This window comes from Symsagittifera roscoffensis, chromosome 2 (assembly GCF_963678635.1).
Source record: "Symsagittifera roscoffensis chromosome 2, txSymRosc1.1, whole genome shotgun sequence".
NCBI lineage: Eukaryota > Metazoa > Xenacoelomorpha > Acoela > Convolutidae > Symsagittifera > Symsagittifera roscoffensis.
The window spans coordinates 34,823,553-34,850,300 of NC_087063.1; the positions used below are offsets into that span (position 1 = coordinate 34,823,553).

Here is a 26,748-nt window from a genome sequence, read left to right on the forward strand (position 1 = left end):
CAATAAGTTTCACTAAGCGGTCAAAAAAATCAAAATTGGCAGTCAATGACACTTATCTAGTTGGAGCTTTTTTAATTCATTTGCTCTGAGGTGCTCTTCTCAATTTGCTGAGACATTTCTCTCATATTGGGTTAAAGTTAGATAAAAAATTAACAGAACAAAAGTTGCTTAAATTTTTCCAGTATTATCATTGGGCAATTGATTTTCGCGAAATTCGGAACCAAAATTGTACCCCAAAAATGGGTCAGCTTTGCTTTTTTGTTATTTACTTGCCTTTTGACAGTCGTCTCTTTCAGTCCTTGAATTATTTTTATCAGCTGCGGAAACCTCTTCGGATTTGACGTTTTGCTAGCTAGGTGAGTTTTTCTCAGACGTTAAAAATTCAGTTAAAGTTAAATTGAACACAAAAAGTTAGTAATATTAAAGTTACCCGAATTAAAAGCAAAAATATGGAAAATATCCCGCTGTTGTATATTTAACAGAATTAAGACAGTACAACAGAAATTAAAACTAGCACCATTATAGATTTCAACTGCCCTTCATTAACTTAATAATAACTAAAGCTGAATAACTAATTTTATCTTCTAAGTTCACAAATTGGTCCATATCTAAAGGGGCTCTAAGGGTTATTCTGAACGTCTGTGGAGCTCCTTTCACTAGCAGCACTCTCTTCAACAAGGCAACTGAGGATATCTACTGCGGGAAAACTTGACTTGCCGACGGTCGGGTATCCCTGAGACTGACTGGATGCGTCTGGAGCTTCGGAACTCCATGGTGAAAATGGTTTCACAATTGGCGACCTTGGAAGCGTATCTACAGATGAACTTGAGCTTTTATGGTTACTGTTAGACGCTCGTTGTCTCTGAGCTGCCAGAGCTTGTTCGTTGAATGCGTCCTGAAGTATTCCGGATGAATTGGAAGACAGAAGCTGCGAAAGTGTGACATCATCGTCGTTTACTGGAACTTCGTCCACAATATTTGAAGCTTTGCGTGATCCCTCGCCATCATCGTCTTCATCTTCGTCGTCATCTAAGTTTTCGTCTTCAATATCGTCTTCATTTTCAAAATCAAGTTCTTCGTTCGAGTAATTAATCTCTTCCTCGTGATTGTTGTCAACAATTGTTTGTCCATCAGTGTTATCATCTTCATCACTTTCACTTCCAACTTGAATCTTCACGCCTGGATTTGCATTGTCATCTTCAACTTCTCTACGTCTTCTCCTTGACCCGCGTCTGCGTCTATAGGACGAGTACCTAAACTTACGTCTCATAAACTCAGTCACTGCCATTAGATGATTCTTTTCCGATCTCTTCTCTTTATCAATGATATCATCTCCCTCATCTCCTAGTGATGACATACTAGAGCGTTGTGGTTCCATGGACATGTAGTGGATTTCTATGTGATCTGTGATTGATAAGTAGTCGCGCTCTCTAAGGGGGAGCATGTGGTTTAAATATGCAGCGTATGCTTGTGAAGAGTAACTATGATCATGATGTAATCCCTTGTTCGCAATTGATTGACTGGAGCTGAACATTTTGTTCAACGCTTCTCCTGAAACACTAAATTGGCGGTTGTTGAGACTGAACTTAGGAATCCGCCGGACAACTGGTGCTCCGTTTTGACTTTCACACGAATGAGTCCTTTCGTACGGCTTTTGAACTGCTGTTAAAAAAGGAGGGTTTGGACCTGTTCTACTATCTTCACTCGATTGCCTTTTAGGTTTCATAACCGAATTATTGTCGCTGAGATCCTGATTTGAGTCTCCAACTAAAGTTTGGTCCTGGATATTTTCACTGTTTTCAGTCAACTTCTTTAACATTGAGAACATCATGTCGAGTTTCTCGTTGGTATTTCGGTTGATTTCTTCGATCTGATGTTCGAGGCTTTGCAGGGCTGTTCTATTAACCGCTATTTTGTCGTTAATGTCGACAAAACTGGATCCGAATTGCTCCGTCCTAAAATTGCGAAATATAGCCATGAGATCCGAGTAAAAAAGTCAGTGAACCCACCAAACCTGCAAAAAAAAAAGATAATCGAAATTAATGAACCAATTCAGTACTCACTACAGCTGTTTCAGCCTTAGGGCAATAACCATGGTCAACATAGTTAGAAAATGGGTACTGAATAATAAGATCAGCAACAACAGCAAGCTAAAAAAAAGTGAATTTTGCACTTCTTGGTAGCAACTAACCTGAAAAAGAACCCAAAAATTAGGTGGTTATAAATTAAAAACAATTACTGAGAGAACATGCCCGAATTAATTGAAATAAAACTCTTCAAACAGATGCAAAGCTGAGCTTCGCACAACTTGCGATACAAAACAAGAAAGCCGCTAAAAATAAAAAATTGAAAAAATTTCGAAAATATCAAAAAAAAAATAGATACATCAGAATGAATAAGACTAGTTTTGAAACAATAGAAGACAACCCAAGACAATAGAAAGTAAAATCAACATTGAAAAAAATTTTACCCAGCGGTAACAAAGCCGAAAAAACCTTTCTTGCAGAAGCCCTTTAAGCCGAAAAAATTCAACAAGACATAAAATTTGATTAAATCTCCTCACCCTCAATTACACACGCACACACATACACAAAAATTTTACTCGCTCGTCAAATGAAATAATATGAGGCCTCTAAGCCGACATAATATAGGCCGAAACCAAACTTTAGCAATCAATCTTTTGGATCATCCCGTGACAATTAATAAAGGAACAAAGTTAGGTTTCTTTAAAGTTTTCACTCCTACGGAATCAAGTGAATTAATTCCTATAGATGCAAACATGCTTGCACAAAATAAATTAACACAAGGAAAATTTTTTTCGGAACTCAATCAACTAGTCCAAGTCGATAAAAAAAGAAATGCACAGCACCACAAGACCAGAACCTGAATATGAAAAACTTTGGTTCCCAACACCTGAAAATTGCCATGAGCCAGAAACATTGCCAAAGTTACAAAAACGAACTTTTTACTCAATTCAGGAATTGATGGACTTGATACGCTGGATATATCAAATCCAGATGATAAAAAACAAATCCATGAGCAATTTAATTGGAATGAAACGGCACTAGATACAGAACAGACATCAAAAATCAAGGAACTTCAGCTCGAGTTTTTTTGACATTTTTGCAAAACAGATTCGATGTTGGTTATAACACAGTGTTGAAAATAAAGCTAACACTTGAGCATAATTTACCAAGTTATACAGAATCCACCAACGCCCATACACCTTAGGAAAGAACTATCAGTAGAAGTAGCTTTAATGCAATACTTTAACATAGTAACTACTTTACCAAATTCAATGTACAGCAGCACGATTTTTGCACAAAGAAAGACGTCAGGAAAATTGCGCAAAGTGTTTGATCTAAGACGAATAAATCATCTACTCCGACATCATTACAATAATAATAACTTCCCAATTTCCAACATGACAGACCCAGTAAACCACTTTGCAGGGAAAAAAGACTTCACAAAACTTGACTGTTCACAAGCATATCGTTGTGCACAAATGGCATATCCGTTATCAGTACAACTGTTAGCTTTTAACTTTGCTTCACGCACCTTTGCATATAAATCTCTAGCTCAAGGCTTGAGTAAGCCATAGACAGGCTTTAGATGATTCATCAGATCATATCTAGACCCCTGTGTGACATCAGATCTATGTACACAATTCAAGGATGATATAGGCGCAGTAGTAACAGATTTTCGGAAACGATTCCAAATGTAAGGAAATTTTTTGAATGTTTGAGAAGTTAAGGATTGAAACTGTCACCAAAGAAAGGCCAGTTCGGAATGCCACCAATCTTTTTCTTGGGAAACATGATAACTGAAAAGGGATTACAACTTGAAGAGGAAAAAATTCTGAGAAACATGAGAATTCCACAGACAGTCAAGCAAACAAAAAAATTATTAGGCCTCGTTCAATTCTTTAGATCATTTCTACCTATTCTAGTTGAAAAACTAATGCCATTTTATAATCTTTTACGAAAAAACGTAGAGTTTAAGATAAACGAAGACCATCAAATTCTGAGAGATGATCTTTCAAAAGCAACAAAAACCACATTAAGATTAGTAAAACCTGATCAGCAGTATGGATTACTCTGTGATGCTAGTTACCATATTAACGGTTTTGTTCTCATGATCGAGGATTATAATCAAAAAGGAAAAACTGACACCAAAGTTAAAAGTTATGCACCAGTTTCATACGGTTCAAGACTATCTAACTCAGGTCAACTGAAAATATCAACTTATTGCAAGAGATTCCTAGCTTTGTATTTTGCACTGGAAAGTTTTTCAAACTACATTTGGGGATGCAAAAAACCTGTTATAATCCTAACGGATAATAAAAGCTTAACGTCATTTTTCGATGCCACCATCAATTTGGAATTTTTTGGACAGAGTGCTAACGTACAATATAGTGATTGCGCATTCACCAGGAAAGGCTAATGAGGCAGCTGATTTCCTTTCAAGAATGCAAACTGAACCAAACCAGACAGCAGAACTAGAGTTACAGGACTCCATTCCAACTAGAGACATTTTAGTTCACTCAAAAGCGAAAACACCAGATGTAACAATATCAAATTGCGAATTACCTGAGGAAAATATTGCAAGTATTGAGGAAAATCAAATGAAACCAGATTTAGCAGAAGCCTTAAAATTTCAAATCAGTTTACTCTCAGAAGTATAAAATGTTTTAAAGGTGAAAGAAACCGGAAGCTCACGAAAAATAAATGAGTTTTTTTCAAATAACAAGAGAAGTACAAGTTAATTCTATTCAAGATAGCGATCCAAAAAATAGCTCGATAATTTATAAAGATGAAATGCTACCTGTAGATCTATAAAACGAACAGAAAAAAGATCAGGACATTAAGGAAGTTGTTGAATGGATGGAAAAAGGATGTAATGAAGATTGACGTACTCTAGCTACGATCTTAAAAAGTATCGCAAAAACATGCTAAGATTCGAAATAATCGATGGGAAGCTGTATAGAAAATTTTAAGACGATACAGGGAAAGTAAGTCACCGACATGTGTGTGTACCAATAAACCTAAGAAGCGAGGAGTAATACAGAATCCACATTGCACCCAGAGGAGGTCATTTAGGAATAAGTAGGACAACTCAAGAATTTCGAAAACGGTTTTATTTCCCTGGTTTTACAGAATTTTTAGCTAGATATATCAGAAACTGTCAAACATGCTTAGCTGTAAAAAGAGCAACCTTCAGAGACCTCATAGAAATATACTGAGGTACGACACTGGATACGAATTGCTCCGTCCTAAAATTGCGCAACATAGCCATGAGATCCGAGTATAAACGTCCGTAAACCCACTAAACCTGCGAAAAAAAAAAAAATAATCGAAATTAATGAACCAATTCAGTACTCGCTACAGCTGTTTCAGCCTTAGGGCAATAACCATAGAATAATAAGATCAGCAACAACGGCAAGCTGAAAAGTGAATTTCGCACTTCTTGGTAGCAACTAACCTGAAAAAGAACCCAAAAATTAGGTGGCTATAATTTAAAAACAATTACTGAGAGAAAATGCCCGAATTAATGGAAATAAAACTCTTCAAACAGATGCAAAGCTGAGCTGAGCTTCGCACAACTTGCGATACAAAACAAGAAAGCCGCTAAATAAAAAAGATTGAAAAGATTTCGAAAATGTCAAAAAAAACTAGATATAACAGAATGAATAAGACTAGTTTTGAAACAATAGAAGACAATAGAAAGTAAAATCAACATTGAAAGAAAATTTACCCAGCGGTTACAAAGCCGAAAATACCTTTCTTGCAGAAGCCCTTTAAGCCGAAAAAATTCAACAAGACATAAAATTTGATTAAATCTCCTCACCCTCAATTACACACGCACACACACATACACAAAAAATTTACTCGCTCGTCAGATGAAACAATATGAGGCCTCTAAGCCGATATAATATAGGCCGAAACCTATTATAACAAAAAAAATCAAGTTGGTAAAAATACACCAACGTCAAAAAAATCGAATAGGACAGATATTTAAAATGCTAACTAGCAGAAACTATTTTGTGCCTGTAAATTTGTTGCTAAAAAAGGTTTCCAGGAAATGAGTCTAGATGAGCCCATTGAACAAAGTTAATCACAGGAAAAAAGTCTAGTACCCGATTGCAAGAGTAATTATGACTAGAAAGACTAAATGAAGCACTGAATTTAAGTGGATAATTTCACCCATACATGTATCAATTTTGCGTTAGGGGAGAACGTTTTCTGTGTTACTTCTGGGGAAATGGTTCCCTTCATCCTAAGCATTCACATTGCCGCTCTGATATTTTAGATCTAAATTTCAGTATGCTGCGGCGTTTGTTAATATGCTATTAACAAAAAAAATCTGAATGTCACCAAATATTTACCTCATAGAAGAGAAATGCAGCTGTCTAATGAAAAAAGTTACTTTGAGTTACTCGTATGAAAAACTTGCCACTTTATGACTATAGCTCCGCATTTCTAAGTTAGATTCTACTGTTCTTAGGTTACAAAAATAATGACGAAGTTTTTCGCATCATAATCAGCGCACTATATGAATAGCCTTAGACTTGAGCGGGACTGATCTAGATGCAATTATTGGAAACAATAAACAAACAGATACGGGAAATAGAAGGAAGAGTGACAAAAACTCAAGGACATAACCGCTTCTAACCTCTGGTCGATGAGCTTGACGCGTTCGTTGCTGGACTGTCTGGAATCATGTTCAGTTCTGCGCAGGTAGTTGGCCAGACACTTGTTCTCGAACCCGTTCAGATCCAGCTCCTCCTCCCGACTCAGAAACAACTTCAGACCCTTGTCGTACGCGTGCAACTTGCGTCTCTTTACCACACATCTGAACATTTTCCATTTTGATATATATGCTGTTTAAGATATATGCTGCTATTGTTATCTTGAGTAAATTACACAATGAACAGACTGGGACATAATATGGAATTATTCTTGGGCGTTTATATCCGAAAACTTTTCATACCTTTACTTAAACGAATATATTACCCGAGTGATGAAAATTAGCTAATAAATATATATTACCTGACGAAGAAGTAGACGTAGCTGATGAAAGTGAGTGGGGGAGGTACCACTGATTTGGTCTCGTGGTGCATGATAACATAGTAGCGCTGGTACTTCCACACTTCTTTCGTCATGGTGCGCACCTGGTTGTAGGTGTTGCTAAACAAATACAATTGACAAGACAAATGAAAGCATCAACAAGTTGGAGATTTTTCCAAGCCTTTAGTTTCATCTATATAATAAAAAGTGGGGCCTTTTGGACCAAGAAGACATCAAATTCCGCTTCCCAATAATCTAACTATGACAAATCAGTTTGAAGTGTGCACACCTTACAGCTTAAGTATGATTTTTCACTACTCACTTAAAAACAGCGATGAGCAAATTCACAAGCAGAATGTTCTCTACTAGCAAGTAAATTGACATCAGAGCCGGCTCGATCCAGTGTCCGGTCACACATTCGGGAGAGTGATCCGTGCCACACTCGGGTGCTATCTCCATCGCATACACTTCCCCGTATATCATGAAGTAGGGGTGGAAGAAGATGTCTCTGATGTTCTTCCAGCGGAAGGGTTCATTCGGGTTCAAAATTGACTGTCTTACTGTACCATAACAGGAGAGCACCAGGAACATGAACACCATGAAAGATATCATGTCCAACATCTAAACGGAAAATTCATCCTAGACTAATTCAAATATTTCACATTTCTATGGATCATTAGTGGCCGTTATTCTTCACAAAAAGCATTCTATAACCTCTGTTTGAGATACCGGTTTACTGAAATGAGCCATACTGTTCCCAGTTAGCTGAAAGTGACTGAGTGCAACATGTCTTACCATCTGCGCAATGATCTGCACGAAGGGTCCCAGAGTCCTGTTGACGCTAAATACCTCGAGCAGTTTGGCATACCAGAAGATGACATCGAGGCAGTAGAGCCACCTGCCCCAAGCCATAGTGGCCGGGGTACAGCGCAAGGGCAGGGCAATGAGAAAGAGAGTGCAGCCGAGGAAGTCGATGATGTTCCAGGGGTCACTCAACCACACACTCACCTTCAGGCGAACTTTCACAGGCTCACTAGTCGCTATCTGACGCACAAAATACAACACCATAACTTGCACACTTGTTCAACAACACAAAACGCGGTAAAAAGTCATCTATATTATTAGTAAAAATGGTATTATACGTAATTCTCGGATGCAATGACGAGCAAGGGATAAGAAATGAAGAAACGTTTAATCTTACAAAGGTATAATGAAATTTAACAATGATTTCGCTGGCCTAAGCATGCACTTTATTGCATTCAACAGGTTCCAGTGAATATGGACTATTTACCTCCCTGTAGACTTCGAGGCACATAGAAATGATGCAGCATATCACGTAGATCTCAGTCCAGTGTGGATACACTGGCAATTTCACCAGAATCATCCAATGGTACAATGTCAGGAACACGAAAAATGCCATCGTGTGCGTCCAGAATTTGGTTATCGGTGCATTGAAGAACTCGTAAATTTTCTTCTTCGCCGTGATTTCTATGTTTACTCGTGCAGAGGACACGACACTTTTCACATCTTCATAATGATTTCTTTCATCCTTGGGGCCCACAATTCGAACAGTGGAATCATTGTTACCTGATACTTCATTGTTCTCCTTCTGAATTGCACGTGGAAAATGCTCTTCCGCGACTTGCTTTAAATCACTGGCAATATCGTCCGGAATCTTTTTATTGCTGGTGGTACTAAGCTTCCCATTTTTGACCGTCACCAAGTCTATAGCTTGAGATCCGTCATTATTCACACACTGCAGTATAATTTGTTCGTTCACACTGTTAGTTGTTGACTTATTCCGACGTCTCTTCAGCCGCTTGAGCCTTCGCCATACTTTATGGTCATCTTCACCCGTGTTAGATCCTTCTTCTGATGAAGTAGAAGACGACGATGACGATGAAGACGACGAACTTGAGTCGTAGTGAAGCGGGTCGACTTCGGCATGTTCTTCAGCAGTTTGAGGCATAAGTCTCAACTGTTCCACCGTTTTGTACTCCATCAGCAACAAAACTGGCGGGAAAAGGATACACGCTATCACTTTGAAGTTACTGTTTTTGTTGATCTTCAGACCTCCCATCCACAAATCGTTGATGAGCAACTGGCATGCATTATGCGACACAAATGTTTTCGCATTAGCATTGACGGCCATGCTGAGATTGGTTTGCTTGCTCCATTGACGCAATTCGTATGTCAACAACTGACAAGTCAAATCGACATCATTCACGTAACACTCCTCCAATAGATTCAAAGCCAAATCCAGAAATTCGTCCCCACATCTTTTCAATTTCTCAGCTGATCCTAAATCGGAATCATCCTTTTCTGCCTCTTCGCTCATTGAGAAGTACAATTTCGCACCCGTGATTGCCTTCGCCAGAGGTTCTGGTGATTGTTGCCAGATAAACTTGGCCATTTCTTGGCGCTCAGCCAAAACTGCCCAGACGAACAATTCATGAAACGGGTATTCAAATACAACCTTCTCTGGTTTACTTTCCGCGTCCTCTGTTCCTTCTGAATGTTCGTGATTACTGGCCTGATCTGTCAGGTTCTTGAAACTATGAGTTGAACTGAGAGCAAAAAGTTTGTCTTTCACACTGATCCTTCGTAGCTTCTTTTTATTAAGTTCCTGGTCTACTAAGCTTTGTCTGTGGCTCTTGTATTTGATCTTGAAACTCTTCCGACAGTAGGCACTTCTGTACACGCCTCCGATTAACATTTCAATGATACTTCCGATGTCAATCAAGGACACAGCCATGTGCTCCTCATTTGCAGCTTTGCTCTAAACGTACACTAGTCAACATGAACATAATCAAGCACTCTGCTCCTCCCTTATTGCAAAACGGTACGGGGAGAAGAATTCATGACAAGTGTCAATATTTCTATACGCTTAGCGGTTGGAGCAGTTCATTACAGGGGTGCAGAGAGCCATTACTACCTAATATAGGGATCAATTTCAACAAGATCTGCCAATGCGAATTCCGCTGTATCTATGGGGCTACTAATTGCAGCACAATGATTTTCATAATCAGGCAAAACATTCCAATCTAATCAACAAGATGCTTCAATTCCAATTCCAATCCATGGGGAATGAACAATCTATCTTTCCAGAACAAGGATGATAAATCAAACAATTTTGAGGACATTTCAGCTGAATAGCTCTCTCTTTCAGTGAAATATCACCTCTACAGCTAGAACACCTTGAAACGGACAACTATCGATGATCGAAAATGCATTGACTGATTTTCTCAACTAACATAATCTACCTATATATGTTTGTACATGCACTCATACCTGTTCTTTCACAACATATTGGGTATCGTGCTAAAAATGAATCAACTAGTAAAATAGTACAAATTAAACAGCAAACATCTCGGTGGTTTAATTTGAGCTGCGCTTGGAACATGAATTCGATTAGGAAACTAATTTGTATATGTCAAATCATCAAAAAAAGAGCGCGAGAAAGAACGTTCGTGAGAAAAACGACTTGAAGACAAGGTGTTTGAATGAATGTTGGATGCTTTACGAGTTAAACAATGCAAAATTGTGCCACCTTGACCTCCTTGAGGAGTTTGGCCAGCATGGAGTTGGGTGCTCTGCAGTTGTTGAACAGCTCCTCCATGGCCTGGAACGTGAGGAACTTCTGGATGTCGATGCCATTGTTCAGCAGCAGCTTCACGAAGTCCACTCTGTCCTGCTGTAAAGCCAACATCATCGCCTCGTGCAGGTCACTCACTTCCCACTCCTGAAACAGTTGTTAATCTCCAATAGCATCACAACATCATCAACTCTTATGCTAGCCAGATGATTCTCCAGCAGTGTAACTGGTTGACACCTGCTTCCACATTTGCTATCGCTAGATCACAAATAATCTCAAACTACAGACCTCGGTGAGCTCTGTCTTGCATTTCCCCTTTAATGCTCTTTCATTTCACCTTTAATGATCTTTCATTTCACCTTTAACTCGAAGTAAAAAAAAATCAGCGCATCATATTTCTCATCTGGAAAAACTAACAAAATGACATCCGCATGATATATCTATTTTCTAAGCGCCGATATTAAAATGATGTTTAATTATGGAAACAGCTATTCTTGTCTTTTATCAATATATTTTCATTTAGGGAGATTGAGTGCTAGCTTTTTTGAATTTGATCAGTGAAATGAAGTGACGCATGAAAAACAGAAGTTGATTTGAATATTGTCCTTCGAAGACCTGAACATAAAAATGCCGCACACGGTAAATACAAGTGCGTCATCTGTTTAAAAACGGCAGATTAATCAACAAAACTGTTTGTTAGTGCGTCCATACACGGTAAGTAGCACACCACACCAAACTGATCCGTATCAGGCAAACAGTCTGTCGTCAGTACATGTAAGGTAAGAGCTTTGTAGTCCATTTAAATCTACTCGTGGTGTCTTTTTAGAACAAATTAGACTACAATAGGCCCCCAATTTTATCGGATTAGAAAGATCATTCATTTGAATGGATGAAGGGGCTCTACTGATTTAAAAATCAATGTATGACCACAGATTCCACTGAAACAAAATGACCATTTAAAGTGAAGTAGAAACTTGATTTTGAGCTCAGAAAAGAATATTGAGAGAATTTAACGAAAAGTCTATATAGTGGATTAGAAATCTAAATTTCAGTTCTTCATTCAAACTTACTGTTGGATGTGACTAGAAAAAAAATTAGATTGACATAAATTCGCACTTCTATTTTGGAACTCCTTTTAGGCAAAAAGCATGAAACTTTGATGAAAACGAATGAATTTTTGCTAATTTTATCCTTAAATATCGCAACATGAGTCCGGTAGGATTAGGCTAATTACATCCTGGGGCGAGTGGATCCCGCCGGATTAAAAGGAGGAACAAAGAGGATAAAACCAGGAAACAAAAGTTAATTAATTCTGATGGGCTTCAATCCCGAAGGGATAGATTAAAGTCGGAAGCACAGACAAATTACTTTTGTTTCCTCATTTCAATTTTGCTTTGAAAGGATCAGGCGACTAAAAAGGGAGATAAAAATCAGAGATGGAAAAGACCTCTCCTCTTAATACAATCAATTCTAAACCCCATGACCACAAGGATGTATTTGTTTCACACAATTTTCCCCAGGAGGTTTTTCACATAATAAAATTGGAAACAATACCAGCCACAATCAAATGCCGAGATCAAACTGACAAAAAAATAATGAAGCAGATTGAAGTCTCCATGTCGAGGTTCTTTGTCGCCACAATTATTAAAATTTCAAGCCTAAAACACTAAATTTCATTGCTACCTTTCCCTGTCTGAAAATCTCATTGTCTGCCAAATCCGGGCGTCCCCAGGACATGGTCAATTTAAACCTCTCCAGACAAGATTCAGAGTGACTCTTCAGGAGCGCCGAGAGAATCTTCACGTCGACATCTGCAACTCCGTCCGCCTGTGATCCGTAAGAGTAGATGGATATGTGCTCGTGGCCAATGTGGAAACAGTTGACCAGCTCATCCAGCAGATTGCTGGCATCTTCAGTGGTAATGTTGAAAGACAGATGCATCGTGTTGATCAACTCGGGGCGAACATTCTCCGGAATCGATTTTCTAAAACACAAAAAACTATGATGCGTACTCGTTGCTTGATGGCAAGATAACATTTCCCAGTCCAATCAACTAATCAATAAATGCACGTCCTTCTTAACCATGGGCAAACGAGCGATTCCCCATTGACTTGACTTTCTCATTTTATCGTGGGCAAACTACCATTTTGAGTTATTTGTACATGATATTATACCAAGTTTAGTAAACAACATAGCTAACAGACGACAGTTGGAAAAGAGTCAATGAAAGCAAGTGTCAAGTTCCAAAATTTCCCAGAAAAAAAATAGTTTTCCTTTAGTTTAACTTCTAGAACACTTTATGATAGACACTTTTTTGATAAAATTACCCTAATTTGAGAAAACTGGATTAAAAGGAAAAAATTTGATTCCGCAGGTAAACTTAAAATTAAACTCCACTTTTGAAACTAGAAGTCGATCACCTTTTTCGTGGCCTTTAGACTTTTGCTGTTCGATAGTGGAGTTAGCCTTCCTTTTAACAAAGGGATTGAACTGAAATTAAGAAATCAAAGTCAAACCGCAAAAAAAATAAATTTGAGTCTGAACAAACTTTAAGACTTTTCCTGAAAAAAAATCATCGCGACCTATATAAGAGTCTGAACTACGTTCATCGACTCTTAAAAAGTTAAATATATGAATGTAACAATGCAGACTTAATTCACAATGAGGCTTTAACTTCCTTAAAAAGGCGACATCTGTTTGTTCAAGCTTTAGAATGAATATTGATGAAAAACCCACCTCTCATCATATACTCGATGCGCAAATGAAATAATATCGGCGGCTCTCCCAGTTCCATCACATACAACCACAGGAACTGGCGGTTTCTCTGACAAGTAGTCCGCCAATGTCCTGATCAAACTCACTCCTCCTTCTATTGCAACACACACCAGGGGTATCTCCGATGGCTCTCCAAGGAATCTAGTCTGGACACTTCTGCCGGACAGATACCTCTCCAGACTTCGCCTCAATCTCACTTCTACTCCGTCACAAGATGCAGTTCCATTGTCCGCCAGCAGAAAATGACTGTGATGTGCGTTGAGCTTACCCACTTCTGCCTTTCTACTGTAGTACCGCACTTTATGCTGAAAATGGAAGGAAATTCAGTCGACAATAACGAACACTTAACGATGTCGAAGCTGAAGTGAGAATTTCTTAACCCCTTTGTGAATTCGACCACCTGAATTTTGTGGTCCAAATCTTCCTACGAGAAAGTGGAAATATGATCAATTGAGCAATACCCCCCCTGTACTGACCTATGGAGATATCTCCACCATGCAAAGCACAAAAAAGGCGTTATCAACGCGAGCAGGGAGTTGATTTGTAGTTAGCATGCAGTCAATTGATCGATTGAGGTTTTTTTATGAGAAAAACATCGGAAAGGTTTAATATTTTTCCAACTATTTTGTTTGGGAAATAATTGCCTCAAAGAAAACAAGTTACCAGGGCTGATGCTTCCCTAATTTCGTATCTGTATACCAAAATTGGTTCTCTCCAGAATCTTAAAATTCACATTGTTCTACATTTATAACAGAAAAAAGCCTGCTGTATATGCGACTAATTGGGTCATTTTCTCCCATCCCTTTTCTCTCCAACGCTTGATTTTTTTAACCCCGCCCTAGTCAATGCAGGACCAACCGTGGGGGACGGGACTCATCCATTTCGCTGTAGCCAGTCTCACCTTGAGGCGATTGTCACAGGGACCCCTCCAACGAGACCGAGGTGGGATTCGAACACACGACCCTTATTATGAGAGACGCGTGCATTGCTCACTTGGCCACAGCTGAAATGAGGGGATGGGGGAGATTGCTCAACTAATCCCGGAAACTTTACTTCGACCCAGAGTACAAACAAACATTGATAACAATTAAATTGAAAAACGTCGATCATAATCACTCTATTTACCCATTTACTCAGGCGAGAAATACCAAACTTATCGCATTTCGATTATGTAACCCATGCTAATGCTCGGTTATGAATGGAGTGTATGTATCTTGCTTCTGTCGAGTATCCGCATGTAAAAAAAAAACAAATAACTGATGTTGAAATTCATTCATTTAGAAGTAGTTTCATAACCACCAACTCACGCGAAAGTGCATCATGCGCAAGTACATCTTAGAAGCATGAAAACTCCTTGAAGCAAGTTTTGTCACATGTTCAAATACTATTTCATTATTAGCGCCTTTCAAATCTGACATTCAAGTTGTTTCAATTACTTGGCTTTCTTCGGTTTATGACGTCTAGCAACTGTAAGCCAGCTGACTAGTGGCAATTAGCTAACCGAATTCATCTGACTCTAACCTCTATTCCAATCATGCCTTCTTTTCCCTGCACAATTCCCCAGGGCGTCACTCCGATACAGGGGATTCTGTTGTTCCTCTTGAACGCATTCTTCAATGCCGACCCAACCTCTTTACTGGCACCACAATTCAGTCCATTAGTTATAATCCAGGCCCCTGTGGTTTCGGCCGCTTGCACTAGCCCAGTCTTGATTGACTGCTTCACTTTGGGTTGTAGTTCGAAATCTGTGGTGCCTCCTAGCACTGATATGAGTAGGTTAGGAACAGGTAGTTTCCACACATTCAAAAGCAATTTGCTCACCATTGCAGCATTCATATCTTCTGCCATCCTACAGTACTAAACACATTGAAAAAAATGTTGTTCTGGCTACTTTTCTTCTCTTACAGTTTTTCACAGACTTATTTTTCAACGCCATTTTTACACTTGATATTGACGAGCGTAATTTGCGCTCCACGTGAGACTAGGATTAAAAAACTGGAAAAATTCAAAAATTTGTTCGAGTGTTTCCACATAACGCTAAGAGCTTAACGTAGCTATGAATAAGAAGTTAATCCTGTCAATAAAACAATGAGGAATGGAATCTATGCAGGTCACTAACTTTCCCAGTAAAATTTCAATTTTTAAATTAAATTATAAATTTCAGCATTTACTGGCGCCTGATTGACCACTCCGATTCCCTGAAAGTCGAGTACTCCATAAGTATTGCACGGAACCCTGGTAGTCATGATGTATGACCTCCCATTTCTGCGCCTTCTGGTCCTTGGTCTGTAACTCTGTTCAACCAAATGGTCGCTCTCTTTGTAACCACATTTACATCTAAGACAAAACATAGCCAACATATAGTCGGAAAAGTGTCAATGAACACAAGTAAACAGAAAAAAAAAATCTCGACTTTCGAATTAGAAAGAATAAATAGATGGCCGTAAGCTTTTTTACAAAAAATTAAACTGTTTTTTATTTGGACCAAAATCATTCGAAAAAAGAAGTCGATCACGTTTTTCGTGACCTTTACACTTTCGCTGTTCGATACTGGAGTTTGCCTTCCTTTTAACAAAGGAAACTAAAAAAGAAATTAAGTCAAACCGCGAAAAAGTAATTTTGAGCCTGAACAAACTTCAAGACTTTTCCTGAAAAAAAAACATTGAGACCTATTGAACTACGTTCATCGACTCTTAAAAAACTCATCATTTATCTAATTGGAGGACAATCAAAAATAGAAGGAAAAAGAATTACTAACACATCAGCTATGTTTGAGGGCATGAACTCGTAGCAAGTTTTCATCTTAATATGTTTCTGAATCCAGCTCTTCGATACCTGAAACACGACAGAACATTTCAAGATTTCCGTTTATGAACCAAGTATTTTTTCATGGATAAGTATAATCATGGTGGAGACCTAGAGATTAAGGAGAGCAAATAGAGTATACACAGAGGCAAAGCTGCGCTTCACAAACACTTGCGAGAACACGACCAAAAGGCAGCTCTTTCAAGTAGAATAAGAAAAAAAGAAATAAGCCTCGAATTAGCAAAAACTCGGCTACGTGTAGGATTCGAATGTGCGACCTAACAAATTTGAGTCTCACGCACTAAACCCTCAGCCACGGATGCTAAAAATCCTCAAAAACTAGCCACCAATAATGCAGATACATATGCGAATAAATTGCCTATTCGATGCAGCAAAAGTAGCACCAAATAAAAAAAAGATACAATATTGCATGTAGTAAAACGCAAAGCATAAAATCACATTATGTATAAAATATGCATTTAAAAAAATTGCGAGATATATTGAGTTGAAAATTTTTTGAAAACGAGTTTTATTTATTGTTATGTTGTTTGAAACAAATAGCTATTTTCAGTTCATGCGATGAATTTAAAATGCATAAACTGTGTAAGCTTATTAAAATTCGAATATTAAAGCACACGCTATCAATAAGCTGTAAAGGTGCCCTAAAAATGGCACCAATATTGGCGACTTAGGTTGGGAAAAAAATTCCTACTAATACACTTTGCTTCGCAAGTGTAAATACAAAATATTGCACAAAAGTAAAACCGAATTTCGAACTGCTGGCCATACAAACATTAATGCGAAAAAAAAGTTATAATTAACTCATTTTTGTGCAAACCACAAACCACGTTGTGAAGGCAAAATTTTGATTCAGTGCGTTTGTTTCACCAAATAACAGTCTTTTGCTCAAAGAAAATTAACCTCAGTCCAATGCTTTAGAGTATAATGCTCTGGGTGCTTTAGCGTTAATTCGTCGATGGAGATCAAAGGTTTTTCAAATGATAGCGTATCTCAAAGCACAAAAACCTATTGTCTAAAACCGGAAAACGCTAAAGAAATCAAATATACAGTTGGAAAAAGTAACAAAACTCAAAGAAGCCAAAAAAATGATTGACTCAATTTCGAACATCTTTCAACTTTCAAATTTTGAAGAAAAATATATCGCGTTAAAGCTCTTTGAATTTTCAAAACATTTTACTATAGTGGACACTTTGTACACAAAACTAAACCAACTCGAGAGAATCAGGTCAATGCGTAATTTCTGAAAGATAAAATCACTCTCGAAACTAAACATCTTTCTTAACGTCAATCCCGCCATAAAAATGGGAATGAAAAAACGGGCAAGGAACAATATCTGAAACATTATAACTTGGTAGACTACGGAAAATGAACCAAATCCATGATAAAGAATGACGTGTGAAGGTGACGTAAATCAAAATTGAAAGTGTAAAATCGGCAAAAAACAAGAAGCACGATACGTTTTCTCAGAATTGGTTAAAAATCGTTCTCGATTTTATAAAAAATAACAATTAATTAGGTTGATACTAGAAAACGATGAATACAAAACAGAAAAATGTGTGCAATGCACGAAGTGACTTACTCTGAATGCAAGGATTTTGCAAATTGTTAATCTAAAGCAAATTCGGCTAAGATTACCATTATAATAGTAAGGATTTGAAATAGTACAGCTTATCTTAAACAAAGTGTTTTGAAAAATAATGATTACAAGACAGGAAGCGGTAAAGCAGTATCGAGTATCAAAATTACCAAACACTTTAATGTGTAAGTTTAAAAGTTGAATGTGGCAAGCGATTTCCGCTGAATACCTCCAATATTTAAAATATATAAGCCAACTAGATAATGCTCTGCAATTAAAAGCCTGCACAAAACGCGAGAGATATGCTTGAGCAAAAATTTAAATTAATCACATTATGATGCAATATACACAATCTCCCAAACATTATTGAGAACTAAAAACATATGAGTTCAATCTTGGAGACAAACCAAGGACTTTAGTACTAACGGAACCGTGGTTAAATGAATCATCGAGCCATTTTTTCTTAACAAAAACTGAGTACCAAAAACTCTACAGGTTCAATAGAACCAACAGACGTGGTGGTGTAGCTGTTTTTAAAGGAGAACAAGTCTCAATGGTGAAGTTGTACTACAACAGACAAAAATCAATTACCAACAATTCGAACTAAATTGGGAGAAACCTAATTTATTTGAGAATTCTTTGTAAATCACCAAAACAACCACTTGATTTTTTGAAGACGCTGGTAAATCACTTACTCGAGCTCGCTTGAACAACCTAAACAGACGCTAAGCACTGGCGTGCGGAGGTTACAATGTCAACATTAAAAAGGAAAACTATGTCTGAAACGATACAACAAAAAAGACAACGCAACAAAAATAAATCAGTGGTTAGAAACTCGCTCAGTAATTACTATCAGACAAATAGAAACAGCAAATTTCTTCAAGTTCGTCAGCAGTGTGAAGCCAACGGTAAATAAAGACGGAGATGAACAATGCTACAAGTGCAAAAAAAATCAGTTGAAACTTTAAATCAATTTTTTTGTTGAAATTGGACCCAATGGAGCTGTATCACGGAGAAATTTTTCAAATGAAAGAAAACTAGAGAATACATGTTATTTATCTGAAACGATAGACATTTTGCTGATTTTGTTTATTGACAAAAAAGACATGCTTGCTCAGGACTCTAGAAGTTTCTTTAGAAGAATTAACCCGGCAATCTGTTTAACTTTGTCTGATCTGGAATGTATAAAACGAAAGAGGAATCAAACACAAATTACAGGTCAAAATCACTTCTACATGTTTTTGCAAAACTATTCAAAATATAATTATACTGGAGGTTTGTTAGATTTTCTTATTTAAAAAAATGTTTTCAAACAGTTAAAGGATTTTTGTCAGAACAATCATGAATTGATGGAATTGAAGAATTTCTCTAATCAATTGAAACTTATCGTCAAAAAAAATAATATTTTTTTACGCTCATTGATTTATCAAAAACGTTTGATACTGTGAATAATTAAATCCTGCTTCGAAAGTGCTCAAAGTATGAATAAAGAAGAACATTTTGAATTCTAAAATCACATCTAGAGAACCGCTACCAACTATTTCAAATTAATCCAACGAAGAACACACAACAGAAAAAAAAGTAGGTCGCTTTGTGATCAGTTCTAGGTCCACTTTTGTTTCTACTTTACATCAGATGATGCTAACACATGGCTAAGTTTTAGACAAAACCGAAACAAGTATTCAGCTCAAAGAAATTACAAAAACGCTTAAAGCTTCGAGGGATTGTGTCGAAACAGATAATGATGTTACTAGAAACATGTTGTCGGTTGAACAACTCATTAGAGTGTATAAAAGCTACATACTATCAATTTATCAAAATAGAGAATACTGATTTCTGGTTGCACCTCAAAATTTTGAGGAACCGCCAGCAAACAACATTGAGGAAGAAACACGTGCAGAAGAAGTCTTCAAAAAACTAAAGTCATAAGAAAAGAACATACAATTATAGATGTGAAAATTTTGTAAGCAGCTTTTAAGTGACACACGGATTACAACAGTACATCCGTGAAGAACAAATTTGACAAAAAAATAAGTGGACGAGAAAGACTTCGTTTCAATAAGATGGTGTAAAATAACTAGATATTTTTGTGAAAGAACACAAGGCCCAGCAACTAAATTAGACAGTCTTTTTCATAATCTTATAGATGAATTCTGTGCAATAGTTTTTTTTGGTAAAAACTCGGTTGAACTTTTGTTAATACAAGTAGCAGGTTTGTTTCGTATTAAAACTACATCAAACTATTAAAACGGTTTATGCAAAACTTTATAGTTCAATCGGATGAAAATAAAAATCTAGATTCTGACTTTCGAAATACTCTCAAATGATTTTTATAAAGGGCTTGATTTGTAAACGAAATTAAAATTAAGATTATAAAACAGTTATCTCTTGATTATTTATGTTGAAATAACCAAATCAAAGTTTTAAGAAATTCAAAAACACTTCAGTTTCAGACCTTTGTCAGCTTCTAATACGGGCTGCTTCGCAAGCCTTACCCTGTAATTTAAGAATGTTTCCCTTTAATTTAAGAAATCATACGTAGGTACAGATCTGCTTCGTAAAAACGATCAGGAAAAAATCTACGAAGGTTCTTGTTCTGGCTTTTTGAATCAATGGAAATCATATAACAAATGGAATAAATTAATCAGTAAGGCCACCCAAAAACCTAAAAATGAATCAATCAATTTCAAGCCATCATTTTTGAAGATACTTGACAAAACATTGGATAAACTTTTTAAAATAAAAAAAGATGGCAGGTAGACCAAAAAACATTAAACCAAAAATCATGAAAATTCCCTCGATTACGTGAACTAATTTTTATTTGCAGTCAACATTAGTGTATTTAGATCAGTTGATACCTCAAAAAACTAGATAGCCTTATGCTGAGTAATATATAGAACATGGTATCTAAGCAACAAAATTTGATTTTTTAATTTCGGAGAATTTTTTTCATTTCGAGAAGATAAAACTTATACGAAACAAAAAATCCACAAATTGGAAAACATCCCCTAAGAACGTAACAAAAAATAACTTTCCATTTTGAGAAAAAACAACATACAGAAACCAAAAGCGTAACAAGTTGGGCAAAAAACGATGATCCCAGCGAATTTTTCAAAATTTTAAAATTAAAATAAAAAAATTAGGCCAATTAATTTTCAGCTTTTATCTAAGCAAGTAGCTATCAAAAGGCTTAGATTGAAACTTATTTGATCTCTCGTTTTCCGCTGTTTTTAACGTTTTTTTCCAGCACCAAAAACGACAACCATAAAATTTAGGAAGATTTAATAGTTCAAAGGATATTCCAAAAAATAATCAAAAGCCGACAACTTGCCAAAGCTCGTAAATCTATCCTGAATTCTTTCACGCGAAGGCGAAACTGCGCTTCGCAAACACTTATGAGAAAACGGCAAAACAGCAGCTCTAAAAACTCGAATAAGAAAAAGTCGAAATAAGCATCGAATTAGTAAAACTTTTGCTACGTGCCGGATTCGAATTAGGAGTCTCACGTCCTTCTCTCTCAGCCACGGACGCTTAACAATTGGCAAACTATAGTCACAGATAAGAAAGAACAGATATTATAAAACTTTGAATGCTACAAATGGTGCTTACAGCAAAAGTGTCACCAATCATAAGTTTCAGGAGAAAATCCTGGAAAACTCAATTCAACTTAGGGATCTCAAAAAGCGAAAGGTTTGTTAATCTCATACTTGCTTCAATTTTCGTGAACTCGAAAAGCAAAAAGTTTGGTAATCTCCTATTTGCAGCCCGATCCGAAGTTGGGAGACACCGACGTCTATTAAGATAGAAACAAAAAAAAGTACAACCCAAATCAGTTATTCAAATAACTTTCGGGAAATCTGTATGACAAATCCACATCCCAAAAAGCAAAAAAGAGCACCTTATTTCACTCAAAAAAGCAACTTTTTGCAGCATTTCATTGACATAATGCACAAAAAAGAAACATTTAAAAAACCATCTCAAAAAGTAAAGAGTTTGGGAGTCGCAATTTTTAGATTAATCTCGAAACAACAGAAAGCTTTCTAGTTAGGCAAATAAAAGGTTGAAAACAATGACATGACAAAAAAGTTTCGAATAATTACAATTTGTTACAAAAATGCTCACAACTTTTATCAAAACTCCCAGATGTCGAAAACATGACAATAAAAGAATTTTGTCATTATTTTCAATGTATTATGGAAATTCTGAAAAATGTTTTGAGTAGATTCATATCTCGAAAATAGCCCTTACAAAAATTCTATCTACATCTCAAAACAAAGCGAGAACTTCGCAAACACTAGCGAGAACATGGCAAAAAGCAGCTCTATAAAGTTCAATAAGAAAAAGTAGAAATAAGCCTGGCACTTCTAAAAAGTCTCGGAATCAATCTGCGACCTAGATATTTTGAGCCCCACGCACGAACAACTCACCCACGGACGTTTAATAAATCACAAACACTAGCCACAAATAAATCAGAGAACAGATGCTATGAAACTTCCAATGCTAAAGAATATTAATGAACACTTTTATTTCCGAGTTAGGTTAGAAGAAAAGAAGGTTCGTACTATTACACTAACGCACGCAAGCTGCCTAGTAAAAGCGGAAAATTCCTGAGCCTAAAAAACTTCAAAAAGACAAAAACTAATTTAAAAATGTCCTAATCCCCCTCCGCCTCAAAACACCGAGAACAGCACACGAACAACTTTTTCTGTCATCAAACGACGCAATATGAAGATACTTCGCCAAAAAGAATAGGACGAAATCATTTGAGCATAATAAAGTTTTTAGCGGAAAAAAACTAACGAAGTCAAGGTAAGTAAAAAACACAAACAGCAGAATTAAATCAAAACCCTAAACGCAACTACAATGCATATTGGGTACAGCAAAAAATTCTACGATGTGGCAACTAAGCCGACAAAACAGAAGCTGACAAAAAACAAACCGACATTTTTTGAAACAGAATATTTCCAGCGCAAAAAAATCTGGTCCTGTCAGATACGAGCTCGGGACATTTGCCGATACAGGCGCATTCGTTACCTCCAAGACCAAGTGTGCCAGAGACGCAAAGAAACTTGAATTCATTTTGAACAGAACCTAAAACTACCCTTTCTAAATTTTGACTATTCTGTGAACAAAATTATTTACGGAAAGTCTAGTACCCGGTTGCAATACAGTTGTTATCATAAGTTTAACTTAAAAAATAGTATAACTGACGGTTCAACCGTTTCATTTAAAATTAGTTTTATTCCATGTATTTTTTCAATTATAACTCGTCAGAACATTCAATGCTTACATGTATAAAAATCGGCTATTATTGTCTTATAGATGTTTGCATGAAAAACAGTTAGTGTCCGAATTGAAATACAATTACCTGTCTCAATTGTTTAAAAAAACGATAAAATGCAAGCTAACCGGGAATTTCTCTCTTGAGTTGTCACTGTAGAGCATGGCACAATGGTTATCAGTATAAACCACGTAATTTTCACCATCCTGCTTTATTGCTTTTGTGGTCACTGAGTTGAGTCGCTGAAAAGTTGGTTGGAAGGATGATGGAAGTGCTGAATATTTATGATAGTTATCGTGAAGCTCTCGCGTCGTGTCCACACCGGCTCGCTGTAGAGCATTATCAGCCATTATCAAAAGCCACGTCGCTCAAGTTAAAGCCAAACGTCATAACAAATTTAACGAAACACGGAGCAGATATTCAGATTCATTTTTCTCTGAAATCTGAAGGAAATTGAAAGAAGAACAGATCGTAGCAGAGGTAAACTGATTAACCAGCACTAAAATGACCAATTGAGCACCTTAGCCAATCTCCTTTTATACTGGAACCAATGAATCTCATTGGTCAGAAACAAACATAAAACCGGGAACAGTATTCCCTATATGATTGCAGCATATTTATCACCTCAAATAGAGCGCAAAAAACTAGCAGGAGTATCATTTTTAAAATACATGCCGGCTCTTTCCAGAGCCCCTTCAACCTTTTCTGAAATTCAACGAACAAGAGTCTATTTAAAAATACTTTGATATTCTTAACTGATAAAATATGTAAGCGTATAGACTGTTAACTGAACAGGTTGTTCGTATGAACACAACTTATTCGTATGCACACAACTTTTCAACATTTCTGTTTTTTTTTTTTTTTTTTTTCAAACTTTTTTCAGGTAATCAGAAGGTCAAAAGTATCATAGTAACCGAGGTTACAGTCATGAGTCCCTTCATCATGTATTCCAGTCAAAATCCTTGGAATTTTCTAGATATGGAAGTGATAATGATAAAAGAAGATGTCAAGTGTTTAAGTCCTTTTCATTTAAAATCGATACGGGTTACGCTTCTTCAATAAGAACACGCAACTCGACACGAGATAATATAATATACAAGTGTTACAAGTAAAAAATTTCGTCGAAAGTTATTTTGTCATTTATTGTTCCGAGTACGCAAGCGGCGTTCGCAATCTGTATTGCCAGGGAGATTCTCTGTTTTAAAAAGCTGCCTGCTCTGGGTTCCTCAGTGCATATGCTTAGGTTCTTACAAAGCTTGCTCAAAAAAACTTGTGCTGGGGCCGGCCGCGCCCTGAATTTCAAAAGCTAGCGGTTGAAAAAGATATCCATCATTTACAAGATCTTTATATTTGTCAATTTTTCGCTCTTCCGCTTCAGCGGCAGCCGTACCAGGGTTACAGACAGACCCGGCATTAATCCTACAAGGGGCTAAGGAGTCTACTACCGTTACATCCCACAAGAGCTGCTTACCATCAGCCCATGGAACGAGCGTCAAACCGTCTGGTCGCTTCTGATCGGTCCTGTAGAGGTGTCGTGGTTCTAAAACAGACGGAATGTGAGTAGATGATAGACTCTGCTTTATAAGGGCATTCAGGTTTGAATGCCTAGAGAATCTCCCTGTACTTTTGAGGCAAGAAAGACCATGCCAACCATCCTCGGTAACGTCTTTTCCGCACACGCATTTATGCCGTTCGCATATTTTTGATCCTAATCGAAGTCCTATCGCAATTCTGAGTTGTTGGTTCGACAGTTTTAACCTTAAATTTTTGCAGGGGATGACGTTCAACCATTGGGATCCAAATCTATCTTGGAACGCGTTGAACCTTTTCAGGTCCGTTGGTTCGAGTCGTAAAATCAAGTCTGCAATTTCGCTGTCAAAAATTGGCTCCGTCCAATTTTTTTGGATTTCATTTTCCGGAGCCATTTCAATTTTTCCAAGGTCAAACCACCGTTTAAGCGCATCATCATAGGTTCCATCCACATGCTCCAAACCAAAGATTTCGCTCAAGGCATCTTTCGCTCCTACTGCTGAGGCTAAGAAAGCGGGTAAAGCGAGTAGACGAGCGGAAGAAACGCCCAAGCCACCTTTGGCTGCCGGGAGAACTGCTTGTAAAAACTGGTTATCATCCATTTTCACGTTAGTGACCTTGCATAACGAATTTCTTAGTAATTTATCGTAGCGTTCCAAAAAATCATTTTGCAAAAAACAAGGGCTCGTACGAAAAAAATATAGGAGTTTTGGCATGCTAAAGCAATTTTTCAGGAGGTAAAAACCATAATGGGCGTCTAGTTTGTCAATGACATCCGAGATTTTTTCAAGCTCCCTAATTTTTTCGTCGAGGGAGCTTGAAAAATTTACAGTGTGCAAACTGGAAATGGGCCTATATGCCCTTGGATGAATAATAAAAACCGGATGAATACTACAAAATGAATCTTTCTTAGATCAAAAACGATTGATTCAGTGTTAACATCATTTACAAAATTTCAACGATTTTTTAGTATGTACAAAAGTAAAAAAGCACAATGGTGCAAGGTCTTTTACCAGACCGACTTGTTTATCAGACCACTATGATTAAGAATAGGCAGAGTTAGGAATGTGGTAACTCCGCCTGGTCTTTCTTGCTATCAAAATTCTCTGTACATGCACCGCTCCAAACAACTCTTGGAAAATCATTAAAGCGATGGTCCTTGGAACCGGTTTTTTAGCAGACCAGTTAAAGAAATTTTGAAAAAAAGTAAATTTCAAATTGTTTTCGCAACTCTGTGCATCGTCAGGATTTTCAGAAAAAACTAATCTAAATGACGATAAAACTTCAAGTTACAAATGTTATTTACATTAATTCACATAAATTTTGGTTCTGAACCATCATGTTAAAAAATTAGCCAATTAGAGTTGACTTCTAAAATTACAATTTAGATTAAAATACTTTTAACCTCTAAAATTAAATAACAAATTTTTAATTAATTGGTCTGGAAGTTTTCGATGGTTAATACTTTCGGTGTAGACATGCACGTTTAAAATAGAAAACTAAAAACATTTTTTTTTGACTGAATTTTCAGTGTTACTTTCCTGCTCCTAAACTCATAAGGCCGTGTTCAAGCTGGGTTTCTCTTTCCTGTGTATTGCCTCTGGTGTTAACAATTCTGTTTGGTTATTTGACCTATCTATAATTTCCCAACTAAGATCTGCACTATTTCCATCAAGACTGCATTGCTGAAGGTGGAGGCATACCTGTGAGTTTGCTGTCTTATGTTCCTCAATTCTAGTGGTCAAATGTCGACCAGTTTGTCCGACATAGGTGGAAGTGCATCCACTACATGACAATTTATAAACCACACTTGACTTGAGGTCATTAGAAAATGCTGAATTCAGTGATGAATACTATGACTCTAGTTTTCTTGCGGTGATAACCACATAAACGTTGATTAAATTTCCTAAACTGCTTGCAAAATGTTGTTGGCTTTGGTTACCTCCAAACTGTACCATCAGCATTGGGTATTCACATCCTTTGGCGATTGAATTGACAAAGTCCTCTCGCTAATCAGAGGCTTGCCCTTACCCTCCATAATTTTGATCAGGGTGTCTACCGCCACCTTTGCGGATCATTTTTCAGGGTACTGATTTGT

At 37.1% G+C, this 26,748-nt stretch overlaps 1 protein-coding gene across 3 annotated transcripts; it reads right to left on the minus strand.

Annotated features, from left to right (window-relative positions):
* Positions 1 to 381: 381 nt before the first annotated feature.
* LOC134840506 (transient receptor potential cation channel subfamily M member 3-like) lies at positions 382 to 23,620 on the minus strand. 3 transcript variants are annotated; one of them, XM_063856350.1, is made up of 15 exons: positions 23,249 to 23,620; positions 16,196 to 16,272; positions 15,609 to 15,774; positions 14,959 to 15,294; positions 13,399 to 13,742; positions 12,346 to 12,646; positions 11,733 to 11,744; positions 10,618 to 10,809; positions 10,359 to 10,388; positions 8,359 to 9,846; positions 7,863 to 8,111; positions 7,390 to 7,688; positions 7,050 to 7,187; positions 6,673 to 6,852; positions 382 to 1,955 (listed from the first exon to the last, which is right to left on the minus strand). In XM_063856350.1, exons 1-15 carry the CDS (start codon positions 23,468 to 23,470, stop codon positions 620 to 622), a joined length of 5,370 nt encoding a protein of 1,789 aa, XP_063712420.1. In that variant the 5' UTR covers positions 23,471 to 23,620; the 3' UTR covers positions 382 to 619. The 3 variants fall into 3 exon arrangements, with proteins under 3 accessions (XP_063712420.1, XP_063712422.1, XP_063712423.1); XM_063856352.1 differs by lacking the exon at positions 11,733 to 11,744; XM_063856353.1 differs by lacking the exon at positions 10,359 to 10,388.
* Positions 23,621 to 26,748: the final 3,128 nt, after the last annotated feature.

Excerpts from the sequence above, each read along its gene's own strand:
- LOC134840506 (XM_063856350.1), bottom strand. The coding sequence starts at position 23,470 with ATGGCTGATAATGCTCTACAGCGAGCCGGTGTGGACACGACGCGAGAG. Across the intron at positions 15,775-16,195 it reads CCCTCAAACATAGCTGATGT|ATGTAAATGTGGTTACAAAG; the intron begins GTTAGTAATTCT and ends GTTTTGTCTTAG. Across the intron at positions 6,853-7,049 it reads TACGTCTACTTCTTCGTCAG|ATGTGTGGTAAAGAGACGCA; the intron begins GTAATATATATT and ends GAAAATGTTCAG.